This window comes from Chlorocebus sabaeus, chromosome 9 (assembly GCF_047675955.1).
Source record: "Chlorocebus sabaeus isolate Y175 chromosome 9, mChlSab1.0.hap1, whole genome shotgun sequence".
Lineage (NCBI taxonomy): Eukaryota > Metazoa > Chordata > Mammalia > Primates > Cercopithecidae > Chlorocebus > Chlorocebus sabaeus.
In genome coordinates, this window is record NC_132912.1 from 56,400,068 (window position 1) to 56,426,932 (window position 26,865).

The 26,865-nt window shown below is 37.3% G+C and overlaps 1 protein-coding gene across 8 annotated transcripts in view; it reads right to left on the bottom strand.

Annotated features, from left to right (window-relative positions):
* CCSER2 (coiled-coil serine rich protein 2) overlaps positions 1 to 26,865 on the bottom strand; it is a 189,985-nt gene that overhangs the window by 128,234 nt on the left and 34,886 nt on the right. For all 8 annotated transcript variants that reach the window (XM_038008977.2, XM_007962729.3, XM_007962734.3 and 5 more), the window contains 2 exons: positions 19,461 to 20,916; positions 18,112 to 18,308 (listed from right to left, as the gene is read on the bottom strand). In XM_038008977.2, coding sequence (XP_037864905.1) covers positions 18,112 to 18,308; positions 19,461 to 20,877 — 1,614 coding nt within the window. In that variant the 5' untranslated portion in view covers positions 20,878 to 20,916. The remainder of the gene's footprint in view (positions 1 to 18,111; positions 18,309 to 19,460; positions 20,917 to 26,865) is intronic.

Consider the following 26,865-nt stretch of genomic DNA (forward strand, 5'->3'; position numbering starts at 1 on the left):
TCCATGACTTTGCTACGATGAGTTCATGACTTTGCTACTTTGATAATTTACATTTATCGTGATAAACATACAAGTGCAGATATCACTTCGATACAGTAACTTCTTTTCCTCTGGGTAGATGTCCAGCAGTGGGACTGCTGGATCAAATGGTAATTCTATTTTTAGTTATTTCCTAAATTTCTGTACTGTTTTCCACAGCGGTTGTACTAATTTTCAGTTTTCATTCCCACCAACAGTGTTATAATTATTCCCCTTTTCTCCCCATCCTCACCAACATATGTTATTTTTTAACTTTTTAATAATAGCCATTCTGACTGGTGTGAGATGGCATCTCACCGTGGTTTTGATTTGCACCTCTCTAATGATTAGTGATGTTAAGCTTTTTTTTACGTTTGTTGGCTGCTTGTATGTCTTCTATTGAGACATGTCTGTTCATATCCTTTGTCCATTTTTTTAATGGAGTTATAAGTTTTTTTCTTGTTGAGTTCCTTGTAAATTCTGAATATGGTCACTTTTCAGATGCATGGCTTGGAAATATTTTCTCACGTTGTGTAGGTTGTCTGTTTACTCTCTTGTTTCTTCCACTGTGCAGCAGCTTAATAAAGTTCCATTTGTCTTTGTTTTTGCTGCATTTATTTTTGAGGTCTTACTCATAAATCTTTTCCCTAAACCAATGTCCAGAAGAGTTTTTCCTAGGTTTTTTTCATGGATTTTTATAATTTTCAGTCTCACATTTAAGCCTTTAATCCATCTTGAGTTAATTTTTGTGCATAGTGAGAGACAGGGGTGCAGTTTCATTCTTCTGTACATGGCTAGCCAATTTGCCAAGCACCATTTATTGAATAGGGTGTCCTTTCCCTGTTATTTTTGTTAGTTCTGTTGACGTTCAGTCAGATGTATGTATGTGGCTTTACTTCTTGGTTCTCTATTCTGTTCCATTAATCAGTGTGTCTATTTTTATACCAGTACCATGCTGTTTTGCTTACTACAGCTTTGTAATATAGTTTGAAGTCAGGTAATGTGATGCCTCCGGCTTTGTTGTTTGCTTAGGATTGTTTTGGCTGTTTGGGGTGTTTCTTGGTTCCACATGAATTTTAGGATTGTTTTTTCTAATTCTGTGAAAAGTGATGTTGGTAATTTGATGGGAATTGCCTTGAATCTGTAGATTACTTTGAGTAATATGGTTATTTTAATGATATTCTTCTAATCCATAAGAATGAAATGTTTCAATTTGTTTGTATCATTTATGATTTATTTCATCAGTGTTTTGTACTTCTCCTTGTAAAGGTCTTTCACCTCTCCTTGGTTAAATGTATTCCTAGGGGTGGGTGGGTGTGTGTGTGTGTGTGTGTGTGTGTGTGTCTCTACTGTAAATTGATTTCAGCTCTCAATTTGGTTCTGTTTGAGCACTGATGGTGTATGGAAATACCACTAATTTTTGTATATTAATTTGGTATCCTGAAACTTTACTGAAGTTACCAATTCTAAAAGTCTTTTGCAGGAATCTTTAGGGTTTTCTAAGTATAAGATAATATCAACAAACAGGTAATTACTTCTTTTATAATTTTGATGGCTTTTACTTCTTTCTCTTGCCTGTTTGCTCTGGCTAAGACTATGCTGACAGGAGTGATGGGAGTGGATATCCTTGTCTTGTTCCAGCTCTTAGGGGAAATGCTTTCAACTTTTGCCTATTCAGTATGATGTTGGCTATGGGTTTATCATATGGGGCTCTTATTTTCAGGTATGTTCCTTTGATGCCTAGTTTGCTGAGGGTTTTTATCATGAAGGGATGCTGGATTTTATCAAATGCTTTTTCTTCATCTATTGAGATGAACATATGGATTTTTTTTTAAATCTGTTTATGTGGTGAATCACATTTATTGATGTGCGCATGTTGAACCATCTTTGCATTCCTAAAATAAAACCCACTTGATCATGATGAGTTATCTTTTTGGATTTGCTGTTTGATTTCATTTGCCAGTATTTTGTTGAAGAGTTTTGCATGTGTGTTCATCAAGGATACTGGCCAGCAGTTTTCTTCTTTTGTTGTGTCCATGCCAGATTTGGGTACCAGGATGATATTGGTTTCATACAATGAGTTAAGAAGGAATTCCTCTTCTTCCTCCTTAATTTTTTGGAATAGTTTCAGTAAGACTGATGCCAGCTCTCTTGTATGCCTGGTAAAATTCGACTGTGAATCTGTCTGGTCCTGGGCTTTTTTTAGTTGGTAGCTTTTTTTTATGACGATTCAGTTTCATTATTCATTATTTTTATTTCTTACTGGATCAATCTTGGGATGTTATGTTTGCAGGAATTTGTCCATTTCCTCTAGGTTTTCTAGTTTGTGCACATACAGATGTTCAGAGTAGTCTCTGGTGATCTTTTGTATTTCCATGGTATCAGCTGTAAAATCACCTTTATCATTTCTGATCATGCTTATTTGAATGTTTTTTTCTTGGCTAATCTAGCTGGCAGCCTGTCAATTTTGTTTATTCTTACAAAGAACCAAGTTTTCATTTCACTGATCATTTTTATGATTTTTTAATTTCAATTTCATTTAGTTCTGCTCTGATCTTTGTTATTCAGATACAGATTTAAAGCAACAGCAATATGATCTCACCAGAGTTTAATGAAAACAGTTTGACAATAGTATAATACTGTTAAATAAAGTAAAAAACTAGCAAAATGTAGAGAAGGTGCAACCACCTGAGATAGTACACGTGAATATACATTAGAAAGATTAAAGCATCTCGGCCAGGTACGGTGGCTCACGCTTGTAATCCCAGCACTTTGGGAGGCTGAGGTGGGCGGATCTTGAGGTCAGGAGATAACTAACCTCAAGGTCAAGATAACTAATCTTGAGGTCAGGAGATACCTCAAAGATAGCTCCTTGAGGTCAGGAGCTAACATGGTGAAACCCTGTTTTTACTAAAAAAACACAAAAAATTAGCCGGATGTGGTGGCAGGCACCTATAGTCCCAGCTACACGGGAGGCTGAGGCAGGAGAATGGTGTGAACATGAGCTCGCAGTGAGCCAAGATCGCACCACTGCACTCCAGTCTGGGTGAGAGAGACGCCGTCTCAAACAGGAAAAAAAAAAAAGATTAAAGCATCTCTGGTCTCTTCCTTAGAGTAAAATAACCCAAGCTAAGTAAAATGTCACAGATACAAAATTAGAGAGCAATTTAAAACTTCCTAAATTCATTCTAAAACTCAAAACCAAATAAGGCAAATAAAAGCCAGGTTTGATCTTTTTATACTCTTCTTCTATATTTTTGGACTAGAGAAATTCCGAATTTCAGTGCAAATAATCTAGGGAACCCATATACCCAACACAAACATTGCGAAGAATATTATGACATTCAGCAGACATTTAAATCTCAATAAAGTCTAGCTACATCAATCACAAGGTAGACACTCAAATCTAGACAGCTCTCCCCTTAGTAAAACACAGATAAAGAAATGTAAATAAAATGTGTTAGCCTCATGAAAATGAAGGCATAACTACTTGTTAGTGTGTCAAAAGCATTCAAGTAAGTTTTTGGATCTACCTTTTAAAGTGAACAAGAATCTCATTTAAATAAGGAGTTAAACTTGCCCACTATGTGAAGATAAGGCAAGACTGATAAAACGAAAATAAGGCCAGACACTTTCAGTGATGATCTGATTCAAACACTTCTTTGGGCCTCCTATAAAAATCATTCCAAAAATAAAGGCCCTCCATGTGATGATTTAAAATTATCACCTCCTAAATATTTTAGTGTTAGAAAATCAATCATAATGACATTGTAGTTCAACTATTCTTCAATGAGAGCTCTCGTATTGGTCATAGCATTGCTGCAAAGAAGATTCTGAGTAGGGCTCACTGTGTTTACAAGAGAAAAAAATGTTTTTGCCTAAGATTGTGCACATACAATGATTATAATATTTATCAGAAAATGCTATATTTAATCTTCAAGAAAGTTAAATATCAGTTAAAAGTTTATTGAGTTCAAAAATTCTGAGTTATCCTGAGCAGATATAAGGCTAAAAATCAAGAACACTAGACTGAGAGTGAAACAAGTAGTAAACTACTTCCCAACCTATCTGTGCCAATTTACTCAACTCCTCTAGAATTCATCCTAGTCTGAAACCAAAGGTAGTAGGTAGTCCATAGCTATTTCAAAGGATTAATATAAAAGATGATGAGCAAAAAAAGATGCTACCATGAAGTAAACAAAGATAACTTCATATCAGTACCTGTGTCAGGAGTCCCCAAGCCCACTCCCAAGATAGACAATTCACTAAGAGGAGTCAAAGGATTCAGCATACAGTAATATTAACAACTAAGATTTATTCCAGCAGAAGGATACAAAGCAAATTAAAAAAGTAAAAGGCACATGGGGCAAAATCAGGAGTAAGCACCCAAGAGTCCTCTCTCAATGGAGTTACACAGGATGTGATATGCTTAACTCCTCCAGCAACCAGTTGTGACAATACATGCAAAGAGTACAAAGTCTTGTCCACGATGAATGTTCTTTTTTTTTTTTCTTTTGTTCCTTTTTTTGAGAAAGTCTTGCTCTGTCACCCAGGCTGGAGTGCAATGGCATGACCTTGGCTCACTGCAACCTCTGCCTCCCGGGTTCAAGCAATTCTCCTATCTCAGCCTCCCGAGTAGCTGGGACTACAGGCAGGCGCCACCACACCCGGCTAATTTTTGTATTTTTAGTAGAGACAGGATTTCACCATATTGGTCAAGCTGGTATTGAACTCCTGACCTCAGGTGATCCACCGGCCTCAGCCTCCCAAAGTGCTGGGATTACAGGCATGAGTCATTGCACCCAGCCCACCATGGATATTCTTAAGAAACTCAGCGCCCAAGGTTTCACTGGGGGATGGTCTTGTGGGTACCCTCCGCCTCACAAATACCAAAATTCTACACTCCCAGAAAGAAAGCAGGTGTTCAACATAAATCACATTATCTGTGCAAACAATTTAGGCACAGCAAACCTACTGTGCTCTTATCATTTATAAAAAGTTTTTATAGCACTGTAAGGAACTGTTTACCAGCCAAGTGGTTATCTAAGTGGGTTATCTAAGAAGAAGCAATCTTAGACCTGCGACCTTAACTCTTTTCTGCATAGTACCCCAAGTATATTGTGGAAGAATATTAATGAGTGTAAATTATTGTGCTTAATACCAATTTCAGATAGACTGAAGTCTTAAATGTAAAACAAAACAATTAGAAAACAAAATAACAAGCACCTGTTGAGCTCTTGTTATATCCCTGGCATTAATAAGTACTTTATATATATGACCTCGTTTAATGTTCATAGTAATCCCATGAGTTAGCCAGAGATGATACTCAAAATAACAACCAGTAACACAAGAGAATCACATGACTGTCATACCATTCAGGCATAGACTTCCTAACATCAGCCCTGGAGGTGGGTACAATTATCACCCATATTTTTTAAAAAGGAACACAGAGAGGCCAGGCATGGTGGCTCACGCCTGTAATCCCAGCACTCTGGGAGGCCGAGAAGGGCAGATCATGAGGTCAGGAGATCGAGACCATCCTGGCTAACACGGTGAAACTCTGTCTCTACTAAAAATAGAAAAAAATTTGCCTGGCATGGTGGCGGGCACCTGTAATCCCAGCTACTCAGGAGGCTGAGGCAGGAGAATGGCATGAACCCAGGAAGGCAGAGCTTGCAGTGAGCTGAGATCGTGCCACTGCACTCCAGCCTGGGTGACAGAGCTAGACTCTGTCTCCAAAAAAAAAAACAAAAAAAGAAAGGAACACAGAGAATCCAAGGAGACACAGCTAGTACATGACAGAGGTGGAGTTTTAACTTAGCTTGTTCTGGAGCCCTGGCTCTTAATCATTATGCCGTAACACCTCTCTATAAACAAAATACCTGTACGGCCTTAGGATGGGAAAGAGTGTTTTACACACATACGCATACATGAGCATGTGAAGCAAAAACCATGAAGAAAAACATTACTAAATTTAATTGTCAAAATTAAAAACTATGAATAGTAAAAAGATACAAAAAACAAAACGGAAGCCATGGGCTCAGAGGAGATTATCTGCAACACATTTAACAAGAATTAAATTTCAACCACATAAAAAAACTTTTCCATATCAATAAGAAAAATGGCAAAATCCGGCCGGGCGCGGTGGCTCAAGCCTGTAATCCCAGCACTTTGGGAGGCCGAGATGGGCGGATCACGAGGTCAGGAGATCGAGACCATCCTGGCTAACACGGTGAAACCCCGTCTCTACTAAAAAAAAAATACAAAAAACTAGCCAGGCGAGGTGGCGGGCGCCTGTAGTCCCAGCTACTCAGGAGGCTGAGGCAGGAGAATGGAATAAACCCGGGAGGCGGAGCTTGCAGTGAGCTGACATCCGGCCACTGCACTCCAGTCTGGGTGGCAGAGCGAGACTCCGTCTCAGGAAAAAAAAAAAAGAAAAAAGAAAAATGGCAAAACCCAAATGAAAAATCAGTGAGGTAAAAATTTACATAAAAGGAAACGAAACAGCCAGTAAAATATGTGAAAAAAGTGACAAAATCAATAATGGTGTAAATGTAAATTAAAATTATATATCATCTCACACTCAACAAACTGATTAAAATGTTGAAGTCAGATGACGACTTATGGGGTTCAGATGAGGACTGACAGAAATTCTCACTCTCTACTGGAAGGTATACACTGGTAGGACCCTTTTAGGGAGAAGTTTGATAATATCGTTAAAGTTGAAAATACACTATTCCTAGTTTTATATCTTAGGAATGCTATTGCTAGGTTTATATCCTAAAGAAACTGACTTATATGATCAAAGAGAACTGAATCAGAACGTTCACTGCTACACCATGTAGACATTAGTATTAGCAATAAAGAATAACCGAAAAGTAGATTAGCAGGGGAACAGAGAAAAATCCTGGTATATTCAAATGACAGAATATTATGAAGTAATAAATATGAATTAGAACTACACATATACACACACAAAAAAAATGAGTTAAAAAAAAGAACCTGTAGAATATTATGTATCACTTACCTAAGTTGTAAAACACATACAAAATCATACTGTATATTGTTCATGGATATATAAATGTATTAAGGAAAATGACCTATACAACATGCCTTAGAATTCGTAATTTTAAAACAAGGCACATAAAGTGAAACCAACTGCTATATTTACTACTAGGGTGTTTATGGAATGTATTCTTTCCCAAATAATACAGGTTTCTCTTTATGAGAATTCATTCATATACCAGAGAAGGGAGAAAGGCTAAAAATCAATTATCTAGTTTCCATGTCAAAAACTTTGGAAAAGAAAAAACAAATTAAACTAAAGAAAAGTAGAAGGGATTTTAAAACGTCCTGGGGGCAGAGCAAGATGGCCTAATAGGAACAGCTCCAGTCTCCAGCTCCCAGGGCAATTGACAGAGAACACAGGTGATTTCTGCATTTTCAACTGAGGTACAGGGTTCATCTCACTAGGGAGTGCCAGACGATCGGTGCTGGTCAGCTGCTGCAGCCTGACCAGTGAGAACTGAAGCAGGGCGAGAAATCCCCTCACCTGAGAAGCCCAAGGGGGAAGGGAATCCCTTTTCCTAGCCAGGGGAACTGAGACACACAACACCTGGAAAATCGGGTAACTCCCACCCCAATACTGCGCTTTACTAAGGGTCTTAGCAAATGGCGCACTCGGAGATTATATCCCACACCTGGCTGGGAGGGTACCACGCCCACGAAGCCTCCCTCATTGCTAGCACAGCAGTCCATGATCTAACTGCAAGGCAGCAGCGAGGCTGGGGGAGGGGCGACCACCATTGCTGGGGTTTAAGTAGGTAAACAAAGCCTCTAGGAAACTCAAACTGGGTGGAGGCCACAGCAGCTCAAGGAGGCCTGCCTATCTCTGTAGACTCCACCTCTGGGGACAGGGCACAGCTAAACAAAAAGCAGCAGAAACCTCTGCAGATGCAAATGACCCTGTCTGACAGCTTTGTAGAGAGCAGTGGATCTCCCAACACAGAGGTTGAGATCTGAGAACGGATAGGCCACGTGCTCAAGTCACCCTGACCCCTGAGTAGCCTAACTGGGAGACATCCCCCCACTAGGTGCTGACCGATACCCCACACCTCACACAGCAGGGTACACCCCTGAGACGAAGCTTCCAAAGCAACAATCATACAGGTACATGCATTGTTCAGCAATATTCTATCTTCTGCAGCCTCTGCTGCTGATACCCAGGTAAACAGGGTCTGAAGTGGACCTCAAGCAATCTTCAACAGACTTACAGCTGAGGGTCCTGACTGTTAGAAGGAAAACTAACAAACAGGAAGGACACCCACACCAAAACCTCATCAGTACGTAACCATCATCAAAGACCAAAGGCACATAAAACCACAAGGATGGGGAAAAAGCAGGGCAGAAAAGCTGGAAATTCAAAAAATAAGAGCGAATCTCCCCTTCCAAAGGAACGGAGCTCATCGCCAGCAACGGATCAAAGCTGGATGGAGAATGACTTTGACGAGATGAGAGAAGAAGGCTTCAGTCCATCAAACTTCTCAGAGCTAAAGGAGGAATTACGTATCCAGCGCAAACAAACTAAAAATCTTGAAAAAAGAGTGGAAGAATGGATAACTAGAATGATCAATGCAGAGAAGGCCATAAACGAACTGACAGAGATAAAAACCTTGACACGAGAAATACCTGACAAATGCACAAGCTTCAGTAACCGACTCAATCAACTGGAAGAAAGAGTATCAGCGACTGAAGATCAAATGAATGAAATGAAGCGAGAAGAGAAGTCTAAAGAAAAAAGAGGAAAAACAAATGAACAAAGCCTTCAAGAAGTATGGGACTATGTGAAAAGACCAAATCTACGTCTGATTGGGGTGCCTGAAAGTGAGGGGGAAAATGGAAGCAAGTTGGAAAACACTCTGCAGGATATCATCCAGAAGAACTTCCCCAACCTAGTAAGGCAGGCCAACATTCAAATTCAGGAAATACAGAGAATGCCACAAAGATACTCCTCGAGAAGAGCAACTTCAAGACATAATTGTCCGATTCACCAAAGTTGAAGTGAAGGAAAAACCGTTAAGGGCAGCCAGAGAGAAAGGTCGGGTTACCCACAAAGGGAAGCCCATCAGACTAACAGCAGATCTCTCGGCAGAAACTCTCCAAGCCAGAAGAGAGTGGGGGCCAATATTCAACATTCTTAAAGAAAAGAATTTTAAACCCAGAATTTCATATCCAGCCAAACTAAGTTTCATAAGTGAAGGAGAAATAAAATGCTTTACAGACAAGCAAATGCTTAGAGATTTTGTCACCACCAGGCCTGCCCTACAACAGACCCTGAAGGAAGTACTAAACATGGAAAGGAACAACCAGTACCAGCCATTGCAAAAACATGCCAAATTGTAAAGACCATCGATGCTAGGAAGAAACTGCATCAACTAACGAGCAAAATAACCAGCTAACATCATAATGGCAGGATCAAGTTCACACATAACAATATTAACCTTAAATGTAAATGGACTAAATGCTCCAATTAAAAGACACAGCCTGGCAAACTGGATAAAGAGTCAAGACCCATCAGTCTGCTGTATTCAGGAGACCCATCTCACATGCAGAGACATACACAGGCTCAAAATAAAGGGATGGAGGAAGATCTACCAAGCAAATGGAGAACAAAAAAAAGCAGGGGTTGCAATCCTAGTCTCTGATAAAACAGACTTTAAACCATCAAAGATCAAAAGAGACAAAGAAGGCCATTACACAATGGTAAAGGGATCAATTCAACAGGAAGAGCTAACTATCCTAAATATATATGCACCCAATACAGGAGCACCCAGATTCATAAAGCAAGTCCTTAGAGACCTACAAAGAGACTTAGACTCCCATACAATAATAATGGGAGACTTCAACATCCCACTGTCAACATTAGACACATCAACGAGACAGAAAGGAACAAGGATATCCAGGAATTGAACTCATCTCTGCAGAAAGCAGACCTAATAGACATCTACAGAACTCTCCACCCCAAATCAACAGAATATACATTCGTCTCAGCACCACATCACACTTATTCCAAAATTGACCACATAATTGGAAGTAAAGCACTCCTCAGCATATGTACAAGAATAGAAAATATAACAAACTGTCTCTCAGACCACAGTGCAATCAAACTAGAACTCAGGACTAAGAAACTCAATCAAAACCGCTCGACTACATGAAAACTGAATAACCTGCTCCTGAATGACTACTGGGTACACAACGAAATGAAGCCAGAAATAAAGATGTTCTTTGAAACCAATGAGAACAAAGATACAACATACCAGAATCTCTGGGACACATTTAAAGCAGTGTGTAGAGGAAAATTTGTAGCACTAAATGCTCACAAGAGAAAGCTGGAAAGATCGAAAATTGACACCCTAACATCACAATTAAAAGAACTAGAGAAGCAAGAGCAAACACATCCAAAAGCTAGCAGAAGGCAAGAAATAACTAAGATCAGAGCAGAACTGAAGGAGATAGAGACACAAAAAACCCTCCAAAAAATCAATGAATCCAGGAGTTGGTTTTCTGAAAAGATCAACAAAATTGATAGACCGCTAGCAAGACTAATAAAGAAGAGAGAAGAATCAAACAGACGCAATAAAAAATGATAAAGCAGATATCACCACCGACCCCACAGAAATACAAACTACCATCAGAGAATACTATAAACACCTCTACGCAAATAAACTAGAAAATCTGGAAGAAATGGATAATTTCCTGAACACTTACACTCTCCCAAGACTACACCAGGAAGAAGTTGAATCCCTGAATAGACCAATAGCAGGCTCTGAAATTGAGGCAATAATTAATAGCCTACCAACCAAAAAAAAGTCCAGGACCAGATGGATTCACAGCTGAATTCTACCAGAGGTACAAGGAGGAGCTGGTACCATTCCTTCTGAAACTATTCCAATCAATAGAAAAAGAGGGAATCCTCCCTAACTCATTTTATGAGGCCAACATCATCCTGATACCAAAGCCTGGCAGAGACACAACAAAAAAAGAGAATTTTAGACCAATATCCCTGATGAACATCGATGCAAAAATCCTCAATAAAATACTGGCAAACTGGATCCAGCAGCACATCAAAAAGCTTATTCACCATGATCAAGTGGGCTTCATCCCTGGGATGCAAGGTTGGTTCAACATACACAAATCAATAAACGTAATCCAGCATATAAACAGAACCAAAGACAAAAACCACATGATTATCTCAATAGATGCAGAAAAGGCCTTTGACAAAATTCAACAGCCCTTCATGCTAAAAACTCTCAATAAACTAGGTATTGATGGAACATATCTCAAAATCATAAGAGCTATTTATGACAAACCCACAGCCAATATCATACTGAATGGGCAAAAACTGGAAGCATTCCCTTTGAAAACTGGCATAAGACAGGGATGCCCTCTCTCACCACTCCTATTCAACATAGTGTTGGAAGTTCTGGCTAGGGCAATCAGGCAAGAGAAAGAAATCAAGGGTATTCAGTTAGGAAAAGAAGAAGTCAAATTGTCCCTCTTTGCAGATGACATGATTGTATATTTAGAAAACCGAATCATCTCAGCCCAAAATCTCCTCAAGCTGATAAGCAACTTCAGCAAAGTCTCAGGATACACAATTAATGTGCAAAAATCACAAGCATTCTTATACACCAGTAACAGACAAACAGAGAGCCAAATCATGAATGAACTTCCATTCACAATTGCTTCAAAGAGAATAAACTACCTAGGAATCCAACTTACAAGGGATGTAAACGACCTCTTCAAGGAGAACTACAAACCATTCCTCAGTGAAATAAAGGAGGACACAAACAAATGGAAGAACATACCATTCTCATGGATAGGAAGAATCAATATCATGAAAATGGCCATACTGCCCAAGGTAATTTATAGATTCAATGCCATCCCCATCAAGCTACCAATGAGTTTCTTCACAGAATTGGAAAAAAATGCTTCGAAGTTCATATGGAACCAAAAAAGAGCCCGCATTGCCAAGACAATCCTAAGTCAAAAGAACAAAGCTGGAGGCATCACGCTACCTGACTTCAAACTATACTACAAGGCTACAGTAACCAAAACAGCATGGTACTGGCACCAAAACAGAGATATAGACCAATGGAACAGAACAGAGTCCTCAGAAATAATACCACACATCTACAGCCATCTGATCTTTGACAAACCTGACAAAAACAAGAAATGGGGAAAGGATTTCCTATTTAATAAATGGTGCTGGGAAAACTGGGTAGCCATAAGTAGAAAGCTGAAACTGGATCCTTTCCTTACTCCTTATACAAAAATTAATTCAAGATGGATTAGAGACTTAAATGTTAGACCTAATACCATAAAAACCCTAGAAGAAAACCTAGGTAATACCATTCAGGTATAGGCATGGGCAAGGACTTCATGTCTGAAACACCAAAAGCAATGGTAACAAAAGCCAAAATTGACAAATAGGATCTAATTAAACTAAAGAGCTTCTGCACAGCAAAAGAAACTACCATCAGAATGAACAGCCAACCTACAGAATGGGAGAAAATTTTTGCAATCTACGCATCTGACAAAGGGCTAATATCCAGAACCTACAAAGAACTCAAACAAATCTACAAGAAAAAAACAAACAACCCCATCAAAAAGTGGGCAAAGGATATGAATAGACATTTCTCAAAAGAGGACATTCATACAGCCAACAGACACATGAAAAAATGCTCATCATCACTGGCCATCAAAGAAATGCAAATCAAAACCACAATGAGAGACCATCTCACACCAGTTAGAATGGCAATCATTAAAAAGTCAAGAAACAACAGGTGCTGGAGAGGATGTGGAGAAACAGGAACACTTTTACACTGTTGGTGGGATTGTAAACTAGTTCAACCATTATGGAAAACAGTATGGCGATTCCTCAAGGATCTAGAACTAGAAGTACCATATGACCGAGCCATCCCATTACTGGGTATATACCCAAAAGATTATAAATCATGCTGCTATAAAGACACATGCACACGTATGTTCATTGCGGCACTATTCACAATAGCAAAGACTTGGAATCAACCCAAATGTCCATCAGTGACAGACTGGATTAAGAAAATGTGGTACATATACACCATGGAATACTATGCAGCCATAAAAAAGGATGAGTTTGTGTCTTTTGTAGGGACATGGATGCAGCTGGAAACCATCATTCTCAGGAAACTATCGCAAGAACAGAAAACCAAACACCGCATGTTCTCACTCATAGGTGGGAACTGAACAATGAACAATGAGATCACTTGGACTTGAGAAGAGGAACATCACACACCAGGGCCTATTATGGGGAGGGGGGAGGGGGGACGGGGACGGTATTGCATTGGAAGTTATACCTGATGTAAATGACGAGTTGACAGGTGCTGACGAGTTGATGGGTGCAGCACACCAACATGGCACAAGTATACATATGTAACAAACCTGCACGTTGTGCACATGTACCCTAGAACTTAAAGTATAACAATAAAAATAAATAAATAATTTTAAAAAAATAAGAAAAGTAGAAGGAAGCAAATAAAGATATAAACCAAAATCAATAAAAACAGAAAATAAGCACAATATAGAAAAATCAGCAAAGCCCAAATTTGGTTCTTGGAAATGAAGAAAAAGAAAGGAAATACCAATTACCAGTATCAGGAATGAAAAGCAGACGTCCTTATAAGACCCTAAAGGTGTTTTAAAAAGGATAATCGTAGTCAACTTTCACCAACAATTGACAAGTTTAGATGAAATGGACAAATTTTAAAAAACCAACATGAATAAACATACAAATTTTAATATGCCAGTATCTAAAATTTAAAACTGTTACTAAAAACTTTCTCATAAAGAAAACTCCAGTTCCAGAAAGCTGAATTCTGGCAAATTCTTTTACATACCTAAGGAATAAGCACATTAGTTTTACACAAATTCTTTCAAAGGACAGAAAAATAAGAAAACACTTCTCAACTCATTATAAAGTCAGCATGATCTTGATCCAAAACATGGCAACAACATCAGAAAGAAAAACAAGAAAATTACAGAGCAGAACAATCTTACAATTGAACATACACGCAAAAACATAAGATTATTAGCAGAGCTGGGTATGGTGGCATGCACCTGTAGTCCCAGCTACTTGGGAGACTGTGGGGGGAGGATTACTTCAGCCCAGGAGTTCAAGGCCAGCCTGGACAATACAGCAAGACCCCATCTCTTTTCTAAAAATTAATTTTTAGGCCAGGCGCAGTGGCTCATGCCAGTAATCCCACTATTTTGGGAGGCTGAGGCAGGCAGATCGCCTGAGGTCAGGAGTTCGAGACCAGCCTGGCCAACATGGTGAAACCCTGACTCTACTAAAAATACAAAATTTAGCCAGGCATGGTGGCAGGCACCTGTAATCCCAGCTACTCGGGAGGCTAAGGGAGAAGAAACGCTCGAACCTGGGAGGCAGAGGCTGCAGTGAGCCAAGATCACACCATTGCACTCCAGCCTGGGTGACAAGAGTGAGACTTCATCTCAAAAAAAAAAAAAAAATTAATTTAAAAAAATAATTTTAAAATTAGAAAATTAGAAAATCTAGTTTAACTACATTTGAAAAGATAATACATCATGACCAAGTGAATGTATTCTAAGAATGGAAAGGTAGTTTACTATTTGAAAATCAAGCCATGCAATCTAGCACACTAACACAAAAAAAATTTCATTATCTCAACAGATGTAGAGAAAGCATTTGGTAAAACTTAATATTCATTCGCAACAAAAATTCAGCAAACAAAATAAAAGAGAGTTTCCATATTCTGATTAAACTCCCTCTCAGCTCCCGAAAACTTTAATGGTAAACTATTAAGGCTTTCTCTCTGAAATTCTACCACCATTTCAATTCAACATTATGTTGGTGGTCCTAACTCGTGTAATAGGGCAAGCGCTGGGATGGTGAGGCAACTTTGCAAATGGTATGATTATATAGTGTATATACCAGTTCCAAAACCATCCACAGGCAAATTACTGTAACTAGTAGATGAATTTACAAGGTTATTAGAAAAGTCAACAAACAAAAATCAGGTGTATTTGTATATACAACAAAAACTCATAAAATTATAAAAATAGTACCACTTACAGTGTCAAAATCAAATATGTGTAACATTTTGCGGAAAAGTACAAAACATTAGCAAGAAGTATTTCTAAAGTCTGAAATTAATGGAGGACTATATCTCCATCATAAATATGTCAATTCTCTCCAAACTCATCTATAAATTCAATGCAATCCCATTCAAAATCCCTGCAGGTCCTTTCTGGAAATTGACAAGCTCATTCTAATATTTAATTGGAAATACAAAAGACTAAGAAGAGCTATGGAAATCTTGGGAAAAAACAAAGCTGGAAGACTTACCCTACCAGGCAGCAAAATTCATTTTAAAGCTACAAAAATGAAAATAACATATAACTGACAAAATAAACAAATATTTGTCTATGCAATATTTATATATGCAGTCATTCATTTATGACAAAGATGACCCTGAAATACAGTGGGGGAAAGATGATTTTAAGATACATCACATATGTATAATCATCCATACACATACATCCATATTATCAAAATTCTCCGGTCTGTCTGCAGAAAAATTGTGCATTTTACTGTATGTAATTTAGACCTCTGCATAATACTGGTAGCATTTAAACAAATAAATAACCAGGATTCTAGACTGGTGTTATGAAAAGCAATCAGTCTACAAACTATTTGTTGGGATCCTTGACATGATTAGGAGATTGCACCAGAATGTATATGAACACACAGTTTCTTTCAAAAAAGAAGACTTACTGGAAAAACAATCTCAGCAGAAATGAACAGTGGGTGGAATTAAGCTGTGTTAGAAGTGACACAGTTGATGTATATTCTAGTGAAAGCTCCTTATCTTGACCTGGACTGGAGGAAGCAGTGTTGCAGAGACCAAGAAAAGTGAGAATAAGCTAAAGGTCTTTGGGAGATAAGTAAGAGATACTACTTTGAACCACTTTAGGGGGGAAAAAAAAAGAAAGAAACAAAAAAAAGCAAGACAATTTAAATAAAAATAGTAAGATGGCAGAGTAAATAAAGTCCAAGTATAACAATAAATGCAAACATAAAAGGATTAACCTCACTAGTCAAAAGAAAAAGACAAATTGAAAATTTTAAAATATTTGCTATTTGCTATATATAAAAAAGACTGATAATAAAAGAAGGGAAAATACACAAATAAAACTGTAAGGTATATTAATATTTGGAAAAAAGAAGTCTGAAAACAAAAAGCATAATTAGAGATACAGAAGATCACTAAGTAATGATGGAAAGTCCAATTCACCAAAAAAAAAAAAACCCATTTTGAACAGGTACACGCCTAAAATTTATACAAAACAAAAAATTCACATAACTTCAGAGCAAAAATGGTAAATCCAACATCACTGTAGAAGAACTCAACACACTGTTCTCAACTTTTGCCATCAATTCTCTATCCTTTCTCAGACTTTATCTTCTCCTTAGATCAGAAGAGAAAGACAGAAACACCATCTTGTTCCAAAGCACAGAATGAATATTTTTGTTGCTTCCCATACCATATACATAAACCTACTGAACAAGGAGGAAACTCAGGGATCTTAAGGACTAACAGTCAATCCAGATGCATTCTGAAATATTTTAGAGAAAGCTATTTTGGGATTAGTTACAGGAACAATGAACTGAAGATGGTTAGCCTCTAAAAACTGTCAGGTACTAAGTGGTTTATTGCTGCCATCTGCTGGACACCATGTTCATTTGCACTTCAATCATATTTGCCTTAAAACGCCTAGTAAGACAGCATGTAAGGTCTTAAACTGTTATCTTTTCTGAGCCTCCTTTATCTAATGAAGCGTGGACACTGTCTCTAAATTAAATGTTTGCATGCAAGGTGTTGATAGATGTTAAAAAAATGTTTGTGCAATTTAAGCCTCTGGTAACAACGGCTTAAGTAAAAGGTTTACAGGAGTATAGAAAATTACACTGCCTGAAATCCACTTGGAATTAAATATATCCACAAAGACTACCAATTTTGCCATACAACTACTGGAAAATAATATTTTATATACTGAATAACTGCAATGAGTCACTTCAAACATACCAGTTACAGCTTACCCATATGGTATATTATCCACATTACTTGCCATGTTTCTTAAAATTTGCACATATAAATTCATGGCAGGTCTTCTAACACTTGCTCATACCTGGTTCCCTTGCCTTCCAGGCACACACGAAGATTACACTTCCCAACCCTTTAGTACTTAGGTGGGACCACATGATTAGTTCTGATCAACAGATCATGAATGGAAGTGCCAAGTGTTGCCTGCAGGCCAATGCAAGTAATTATATGTGTGAGACCCTCTGGCACTCTCTTCCTCTACCATAGTGACAAGAAGGGACCTCAAAAGATGGTCAAGCCCCAAAATCAAAGCAGTTTAGATCACTAAAGACAGCTGCCCTAGAGAGCTGTCCAGACCCACAACAGACTTTCTAAGAGTAAAAAAATATACTGGTATTATTCCATTCAGAGTTGGCACTTCAATGTTACCTCAGTATAGCATAGACTAAGGTTTCTCAACAGCAGCACTACTGCCATCTTAGGCTAGATAATTCATTGTGGTCTCTGTCTTGTGCACTGTGGGATGTTAAACAACATCCCTGGCATCTACCCACTAGATGCCAAGAAGCACTCATCAATATGACAACCAAAACCACCTCCAGTCATTGACTTCCTCCCCCCATCTTTGAGAACCACTGGCATAGATTAACCTACTAATATAATATGCACATATGTATGATGAATATGTATGTACACACGTTGAGTATATTTATGTCAAATGTCATATATTCTCCATGCTTTATTTCACATTAGAGTCAGATATTTTATAGGCTCTTAACGAATATGAATTCCCATTTCTCAAAGCAGTAAAGTTAATTCATAAATTTTTTAAAAAATCAATCATATCACAAGTCTCTCTATAGTAGGGTAAACAAAATATTCCAAGAGTATATAAATCCATACATACTATGCTGTTCATTTCAGAGGACTCATAGCTCCCAACCGGATGGACATTTCCAATGGGTTCCAAGCCTTCTTCATCCCACATGTACGTTCCATCAGAGCTATCAGATGGAGATAGTTCAAACGAAGAACCAGCTCTGTAGTCTGTATCTGGTGAAACCAAATTATTCCCAGAAGTATGTTTTGTACATTCACTCCTGTCTTCAAGAGAAAAAAGGTTATTGAGTCACAAAAATATAATTGTTTCTCATGTCCTAAAAATATAAGTGCTAATAATCTGGAATGTCATAGCCAAAAAGCTGGCTCAAAAAAAGCACTCATAACTGCAGCACTTTCTATATCCTAAGCAATAAAACATCAAGAGGCAAAATCTTTAAAATAACCTACTGAAATATTTTCTAATAGATGAAAAGAAAATTCATTTAGTCATCTTTCACTTCTGTAATATTTCCAAAAATGTAAATAAACCTTCATATTCCTAGAATATTTCCCAAGATATTTAAACACTGGCCAGGAAACTCCTTTTCCTCTGTGTACACTATTTAACTTCAGAGATTAAATAATGTAGGGTACTCATAATTGCCTCCCTAAAAGGAAATAAACTTGTTCCGGTAGTCTCTTTTAGAAGACCTATAGATAATCAAGGGTTTGTACATGCATCTCTATGCATGATCTAGTCCCCTCATTATACCACATGTCTATGTCTAATCCCTTTAGTTGTTCTTTATTCAGGTATATGGGTGTACAAATACCAAATACATTTTCTCCAGCATATAGTAACAGGATAATCAAACATAAGAGGAAATGTTTAACAGGTATTATTTCACTTTCTTCAGTTTAATAAATAAATAAACCTCTCTCAGGAAGCGCATCTACAAAAATTGCTAAACAAGAAAAATTTCCTAAGATAAAAAAATCCATCAGATTAGACATAACTTATATTATCTAATTTCCCCTTTGGTACAGCTTTACTCTTAACAAATAGCAATGAAATGCTACCCTAAGAGAAGAGATGGTTTGTTTAATGGCATACCACGCTGATTGAGGTAAGTAGGGGAAAAGTCATTTAGAAGCACTGTCTATACTAAGCAGGAATAGGCTGTGTATAGTAGCCAAAGAACAACAAATGTTATAATTAATAACAACAAATGTTATTAATATTGTCTTGGATAGGGTGAAAAATGGGGTATGGAAGTCACAGGAAAATAAATGTTGCCCCACCCCAATTTTGTCTAGATCCATCCCTCCGTGAAACTGATAGTATCTTGAAATCTATCTGAAGATAATCCTAAATATAAGTTCAGTTATATTACCTAAAAGAAAGCAAAAAAACTTAAGGTTAGTAATATTTACCAGAGACACTTATATCTATCCATTCATCAGTTTTACTGAAGACTTTTTCATTTTCCTTGGGGGAATCAAATATATCCTGTGCTGGCACATTTTCATGTTTTTCTTCTTTGAGAGACATTTCCTCTGGAGTTATTCTAGTTCTGTTGGAGTCTTCTATATCTATAAAATCATCACTAAAGTCTTCACTTAAATCATTCTTATCAGAAGATGACAAAGACGACAAGGAAATGTCATCCACATCATCACTCAGGTATCTAATTTTAGCATCATGTTTCACAGTCTGGTTGTTTTTTGTTCTGTAACTTTCATTTTCAATCAGTTCTTGGTCCTTATTAGTAGCTCTGTCCTTAGCCAAAACTGTAGCATCTTCCTCTACACATGTGTCAGCAGGTGAATTTTTATTTCCATCAACTGTGATAGTCCCAGAAAATGGAGATCGGCTAGATTTCAGTAGAGAGGGATGAACCATTCTATAACCTAAAGTAGAAGTTACACCGGGGCCATTTGGTAAAGCCAACTTCTTTCCACCAGCAGCATAAGGCCTATTAAATCCATACCCCAAATGTTCATTCCCATTGAGTACTTCCGACTGCCGGGAATTTCTTGTTAGCATACTTGACCGTAGAGGCACTCTAATGGATAGCTGTTGATTCTGATAAGGCTTTGTAAGATCCACAGCTCTATTAAAGGAATGTGATCTGGTTATAGATGAAGGTGGAAGCAATGAATTCTGAATGGAATGTGAAAAACTCTGTGACCTTACCATTTTTTCACAATTAACAGATTTACTACTGTCTGGGGATTGAGCTAAGCTTTCTCCAGAACTGCTTCTGGTGGCACAGGAGTTTGCTCTAGGCCTTTGCATGCTACCAGCCGACCGGTTTCCATAAAATCCATTCAACTGTGATTTTGGAGTATTGACCGAAGAATATGAAGTCCTTCCTAATAATGTGCCTTTGGTGAATTTACCCAAATTTGATGGTCCAGAAAAAGACTTTTGGTTTAACTCCTCTGTAGATGACACAAACATAGTGGATGGCTTTGCTAACTTTGATGTGAATAAAGAAACACTTTTCAAACCTCCCTTCATCCCATTTTTATCAAATATTCCTTGAGTAGGAACATGTTTTCCAGGATCAATTATTTTATCATGTGAATTTTGAGTATTGTTAGGCTCTCCAGCACCTTGTGCACAAGGTTGATATTTATTTGTTTTTCTCCAATTAAATGAATGAGATGATGGACAATCAGAGCCATTATTTTTGATGTAACTTTTGACATTACTATTCTTGGAAGTTCCTAATAAATTAACAGGTGTCCCATTTGGCATCGGCTGCAATGTACTTCTTACAGATTTTGTTCCATACTTTGGTAACTTGGAACCCAAAAACCTCTTGATTTGTGTTTTTTCTTCCATGAGCTATAAGGTGCATTTGTTCTTAAAAGCTGACAGAATCTGTGAAGAGAAAAAAGAAGCACATTAAACATTCCTAAATAAGGATAATTACATGAATTATTACATAATATGATACTTACACTTTTATATGCAGAAAAGCCCAAAAGTTACTCATGATTCCTACAGAACTCCTGGCAAATACCGAATGCACTAATTAAATTAATAACTTTATGTTGGAAGAAAATAAAGAACATTTTTATAAACTTTTATAAACATATGCTATGAATGATAGCAAAATCCAGAAATAATAAAATTAAACTACCAAATTTGACTACGTAAAAAATAATACTTTCAGAGTACTTCTTCCAATTTTCCAATTCAAATAATTTTTTCGTTTTGGGTAAAAGTCTCTCCTTTAAAGATAACAACATACAGAAAGCCACAGCCAGTGCACTCAGGCAAGAGAATGAAATAAAGGGCATTCAGAATGGAAAAGAAGAAGTCAAACTATCTCCATTTGCCAATGATATGATTATATATCTAGAAAATTCTACGAACTCCTCCAAAAGATTCCTAGATTTTATAAATCCAGTAAAGTATAGGTTGCAAAATCAAAGTACACAAATCAGTAGCACACCAACAATGACTGAGCTGAGAATCAAGAACTCAATCCCTTTGACCACAGCTGCAAAAAAATAAAATAAAATACCTAGAAGTACACTTAACCAAGGAAGTAAAATATCTCTACAAGGAGAAGTGTAAAACACTTCTGAAAGAAATCATAGACAATGCAAACGAATGGAAATACATCCCACACTCATGCATTAGAGGAATCCACATCATGAAAATGACCATGCTGCCCAAAGCAGTCCACAGATTCAATGCAATTTGTATCAAAATACCAACATCATTTTTCACAGAATTAGACAAAACAATCCTAAAATTCATATGGAACCAAAAAGCAATCTTAAACAAAAAACCAAATCTGGAGGCATCACATTACTCAACTTCGAATTATACTACAAGGCTACTATAGTAACAAAAACAGCATGGTACTAGTATAAAAGTACATTCATAGAGCAAAGGAACAGAGTAGAGAACCCAGAAATAAAGCCAAATACAATCAACTGACCTTTGGCAAAGCATACATAACGAAAATTGGGAAAGGACACCTTATTCAATAAATGTTGCCAGGAAAACTGGATAGCCACATGTAGAAGAATGAAATTGGATCCCTATCTCTTACCATATACAAAAATCAACCCAAGACGGATTTAAGACTTAAATCTAAGGCATGAAACCATAAAAATGCTAGAAGAAAGCCTAGGAAAAACTCTTATGGATATCGGTCTAGGCAAAGAATTTATGACTAAGACACCAAAAGCAAATGCAACAAAAAAAATAAATGGGACCTAATTAACTAAAAAGTTTCTGCTCAGCAAAAAATAAACAGAGTAAACAGCCCACAGAATAGGAGAAAATATCTGCAAACTATTCATCTAACAAAAGATTAATATCCAGAATCTATAAGGAACTCCAACTAATCTGCAAGGAAAAAAATAATCCCATCAAAAAGTGGACAACTGACATCAATAAACATTTTTCCAAAAGAAGGTATACAATGACCAAGAAACACGAAAAAAATGCTCAACATCACTAATCATCAGGGAAATGCAAATTAAAACCACAATGAGGTATCACTTTATCCCAGCCAGAATGGCTATTAAAAAGTCAAAAAACAATAGACATTGGCATAGATGTGATGAAAAGGGAACATTTAGGTACTGCTGGTGGCAATGTAAATTAATACCACCTCTATGGGAAACAGTATGGAGATTTCTCAAAGAACTAAATCTACCATTTGATCCAGCAATCTCACCACTGGGTATCTACCCAAATGAAAACTGTATAAAAATTTAAAAAAAAATTTTTAAAAACCTGCATATGTATGTTTATCACAGAAAAATTCACAATTGCCAGATGTGGAACCAACCTAAGTACCCACCAACCGATGAGTGAATTAAGAAAATACACCATGGAATACTACTCAGCCATAAAAAAGAATGAAATAATATCTTCTGAAGCAATGTGGATAGAGATAGAGGCCATTATTCTGAAGTAGTTCAGGAATGAAAAACCAAATACCATATGTTCTTACTTATAATTGGGAACTAAGTTATGGGTATGCAAAGGCATACAGAGAGGTAGAATGGACACTGGAGACTTAGAAGGGGGAATGATGTGAGAGATTTTTTAAAACTACACAATGTAGTAGGGTGCTACACACTATTCGGGTGGCATGTGCCCTAAAATCTCAGACTTCACCACTACACAATTCATTCATGCCTTGCTATATTGCCCAGGCTGGTCTGGGATTCCTGGGCTCAAGCAATCCTCCCACCTTGGCTTCTCAAAGTGTTGAGATTACAGGCACGAGCCACTGCACCCAGCTAAATTTTTAAAATTTTTGTTGTAATTGTTGTTGTGATGGAGTCTCTCTCTGTCACCCAGGCTGGAATGCAATGGCATGATCTCGGCTCACTGCAACCTCCACCTAATGGGTTCAAGCAATTCTCCTGCTTCAGCCTCCCGAGTAGCTGGGATTATAGATGCCCGCCATCACGCCAGGCTAATTTTTTCTATTTTTTAGTAGAGACAGGATTTCACCATGTTGGCCAGGCTGGTCTCAAACTCTTGACCTCGGGTGATCCACTCATCTCGGCCTCCAAGAATGCTGGGATTACAGGCACGAGCCACCGCACCAGACCAATTTTTTTAATTTTTAAAACAACTGATTCCAAGTCAACCCTGGCCTAAGAAGTAGAGTTCCTATCACACATGTTATTAATTATGTCAAAAGTAAATATTTAGAAAATCACACAAATGTTCAAGTATAGAGTGAAAAAGGACTAAAGAACGTCCTGTTACCAACAACTAATAAAAGATATAAATAGATAAATATATATATATTTGTGTGCATGTGATTTTTTAGCAGAAAACCCACCAGCTACATAGTGTAATACAAAAAGCTATTTAAACTAAGAACCTATAAACTTCAAAAAGTGGTGGACAGAAAAAAATTCTGTATGGTACAGTATGACTAGCCTGATTACTGCCTGGAAGCAGTAGTGAGAAAGAAATGTGAACTAAAAAACTTGAAAAGTTTAAGAAACACCTCTAGTTTGGAAAGAAAAATTTGATTTGTCATGCCCTAGAAAAGTTGAGGAAAAATATCCTGAGCACAGAGGCTTCAAAACCCAGGCAGAGGCATCACCAGATCTGCCAACTTCTAAGCCCCTATACTGAGTTGAGGGAAGGATCTGAAAGGTACTATACCCTCAGCAGTATGAAATGAGACTCATATAGGACATTTAACACAATCTAAGGAGATGGGAAAGCATAGGGCCACAGAAGGGCAAAAGCAAAGTACTTGACCTAGGTATCCAAATTAAGCCTGAGCAAGACAAAAAGAAATGGCCATACAATCATATAAATAGTTTCTTGTAACACAGAACAACCTAATAAGAACATGCATCTAATGAAACAAAAGCCCAAAGATGAAAAGACAAAACAGGTAAATTGAAAAAAAGGCTTCAGCGTTAAGGAAACCAATTAAGAAGAACAATGAATTTGAAAAAAAAAAAAAAAAAAAAAAAAGCAAGAAAAAGAACCAAAGACTTAAACAAATGGCAAGGAGAAAAATCTTAAGGTAACAAGAGCATATTAAGGAGGCTGAGGTGGGTGGATAACTTGAGACCAGGAGTGTGAGACCAGCCTGGACAACATGGAGAAACCTCATCTCTACAAAAACTATAAGAATTAGCCAGCCATAGTGGTGCACACCTGTTGTCCCAGCTACTCAGGAGGCTAAAGTGGGAAGATCAACTGAGCCCACGAGGTCAAGGCTGCAGTGAGCTGTGATCAAGCCTCTGCACACCAGCCTGGCTGAAAGAGTGAGACCCTGTATCAAAAAAAAAAAAAAAAAAAAAAAAAGTATTGAGGAGAAAAAAAAAGACAAAGATATCAAAAGAATTAGGAAGAAAATGTAGGACAAAGGCTGAACAGAAAGATAATTAGTATCTCTGAAGCAGAATAACTAATTAAATGGAAGATGAAAGGCAGGAGGACATAACAGAAAATATCCCTAAAATAAAGGTGAAAACAATCTATGGAAGGAAAGAAAAAATATACCAAATCACAGATGCAAATACATATCCTAGTTAAGTTAATGAAATATCAAGGATAAAGAAATAATTCTCCAGAAATACAAGTAGAGAAAAAAATCACCTTTAAAAATGTTTTTAAACTTGGAATATACAAAGGAAATAATTGGATATCCTTCCAAAGAAATGCTGGAGCCTCTAGGGATAATTTAATCCTATAGGAATCACATTAAATTTACCTTTAAAATTTATTCTAAATTCACCACTTCCATTCCACAATCTTAGTTCTTATGCTCATCATTTCTTCCTGTACTATTACCAAGGATTCCTGCATTTATGTCAAGATTCCAACCTTACTTCTATTCAAACTGTCAGCATTTATCTTCTTAAAGCACAGACCTGGATCACGTCATTCTACTGATTAAAAACCATCTGTGAGACTAGGAACAACAAAATAAAACCCAAAACTCATTGTACAGGGAGCAAGCTACGCTATTTGGTTCTACCTTATCCTTGTTACATACTTAAGTCAAGATACGTTACTTGTCATTCCCCAAAATCCATCCTATATTTTCTATCTTCTATGCCTTTGCTAAAGACCACTTGGAAGATTCTATCCTCAAAGTCCAAAATCACCACATCCACCAACATTTCCAGTTAAAATTAATCTTACATCACTCACTATTCTCTCCACAGCAATAATATAGCTGAGTTTGTCTTCTAATTGTGTGTATGTCTATTTGACCCACAGGAAAGTAAACCCGCTGAGAACATAAACTAAGTCTTATATACTGTACTTTGAAGTCAGCTACAGAAATACAAATTTAACAGATCCTAAACTTGTAAGTAAATGCATAATCTCTTAATGCAGATTAATTTAACAGTAAGGAAAGACTAAAAAAGAACTTTGTTTTGTGGACCTGTGATTGACTGGTAATAGCTCCCTTGGGCAATATGTTGAAAAAGTTTCTGAGGCCAGGCACAGTGGCTCATGCCTGTAATCTCAACAGTTTGGGAAGCTGAGGCGAGGGGATCGCTTGAGCTCAGGAGTTGAAGACCATACTGAGCAACATAGTGAGACCTCATCTCCAATAAAATTTAACATTAAAATTTTTAAAAAACAAAAGGATGCTGAGGTCAAATCTAGCTTCAAACCTGAAGTAGTGACATGATCAAGCAGCAATGTTTGCCAGGAGCAGAGCAAGGGACAGTGGCAGTATCCATGCCAGACAACTGTCTTCCTCATTTTTTGATACTGGTCTTTTCCATAAAACACCTACAACCACTTTTGGCATAAACATAAGAAAACTGGTATTGATATTACATATTAGAGTCATTTTGCAAATCAATAAATAATACATGTTAAAGACTAAAGAGCTTGTGAATCAGAAAGGCTTTAACATTTTCCTGCCTGTCACAAGCAGACCACAGAAAGAAAATCATACTCTTTCCCTTCTCTGTGTCTCTATTTTCCTGCCTAAGATGAGGATAATACATGTTACCTCCCAAGAGCATCTTCAGTATTAATAACTTAGAGGCACAAGATGAGCCCAAAAGGCAGACACACTGTTACTAGTGTTTGTGGTTCCACCACTTTGTGGGAGAAAAGAATAATGTTAGAACCTGAATGTGCTATTCTCTATAAAGAATATTGATTTCTAAATGTATAAATAATTGCAACACAAATGACATCAATCATTTTGAACTTTGATCTTAAGATAAACTAGTCTGACAGCTCCACTATGAAGTTTACGTTATGAATATTATCACTTCATTTGTTGATGAGATACCTTCCGTCTTTAAATGTTCATGAAAATTTCCCTTATATTTGCTTATAATTTTGAAA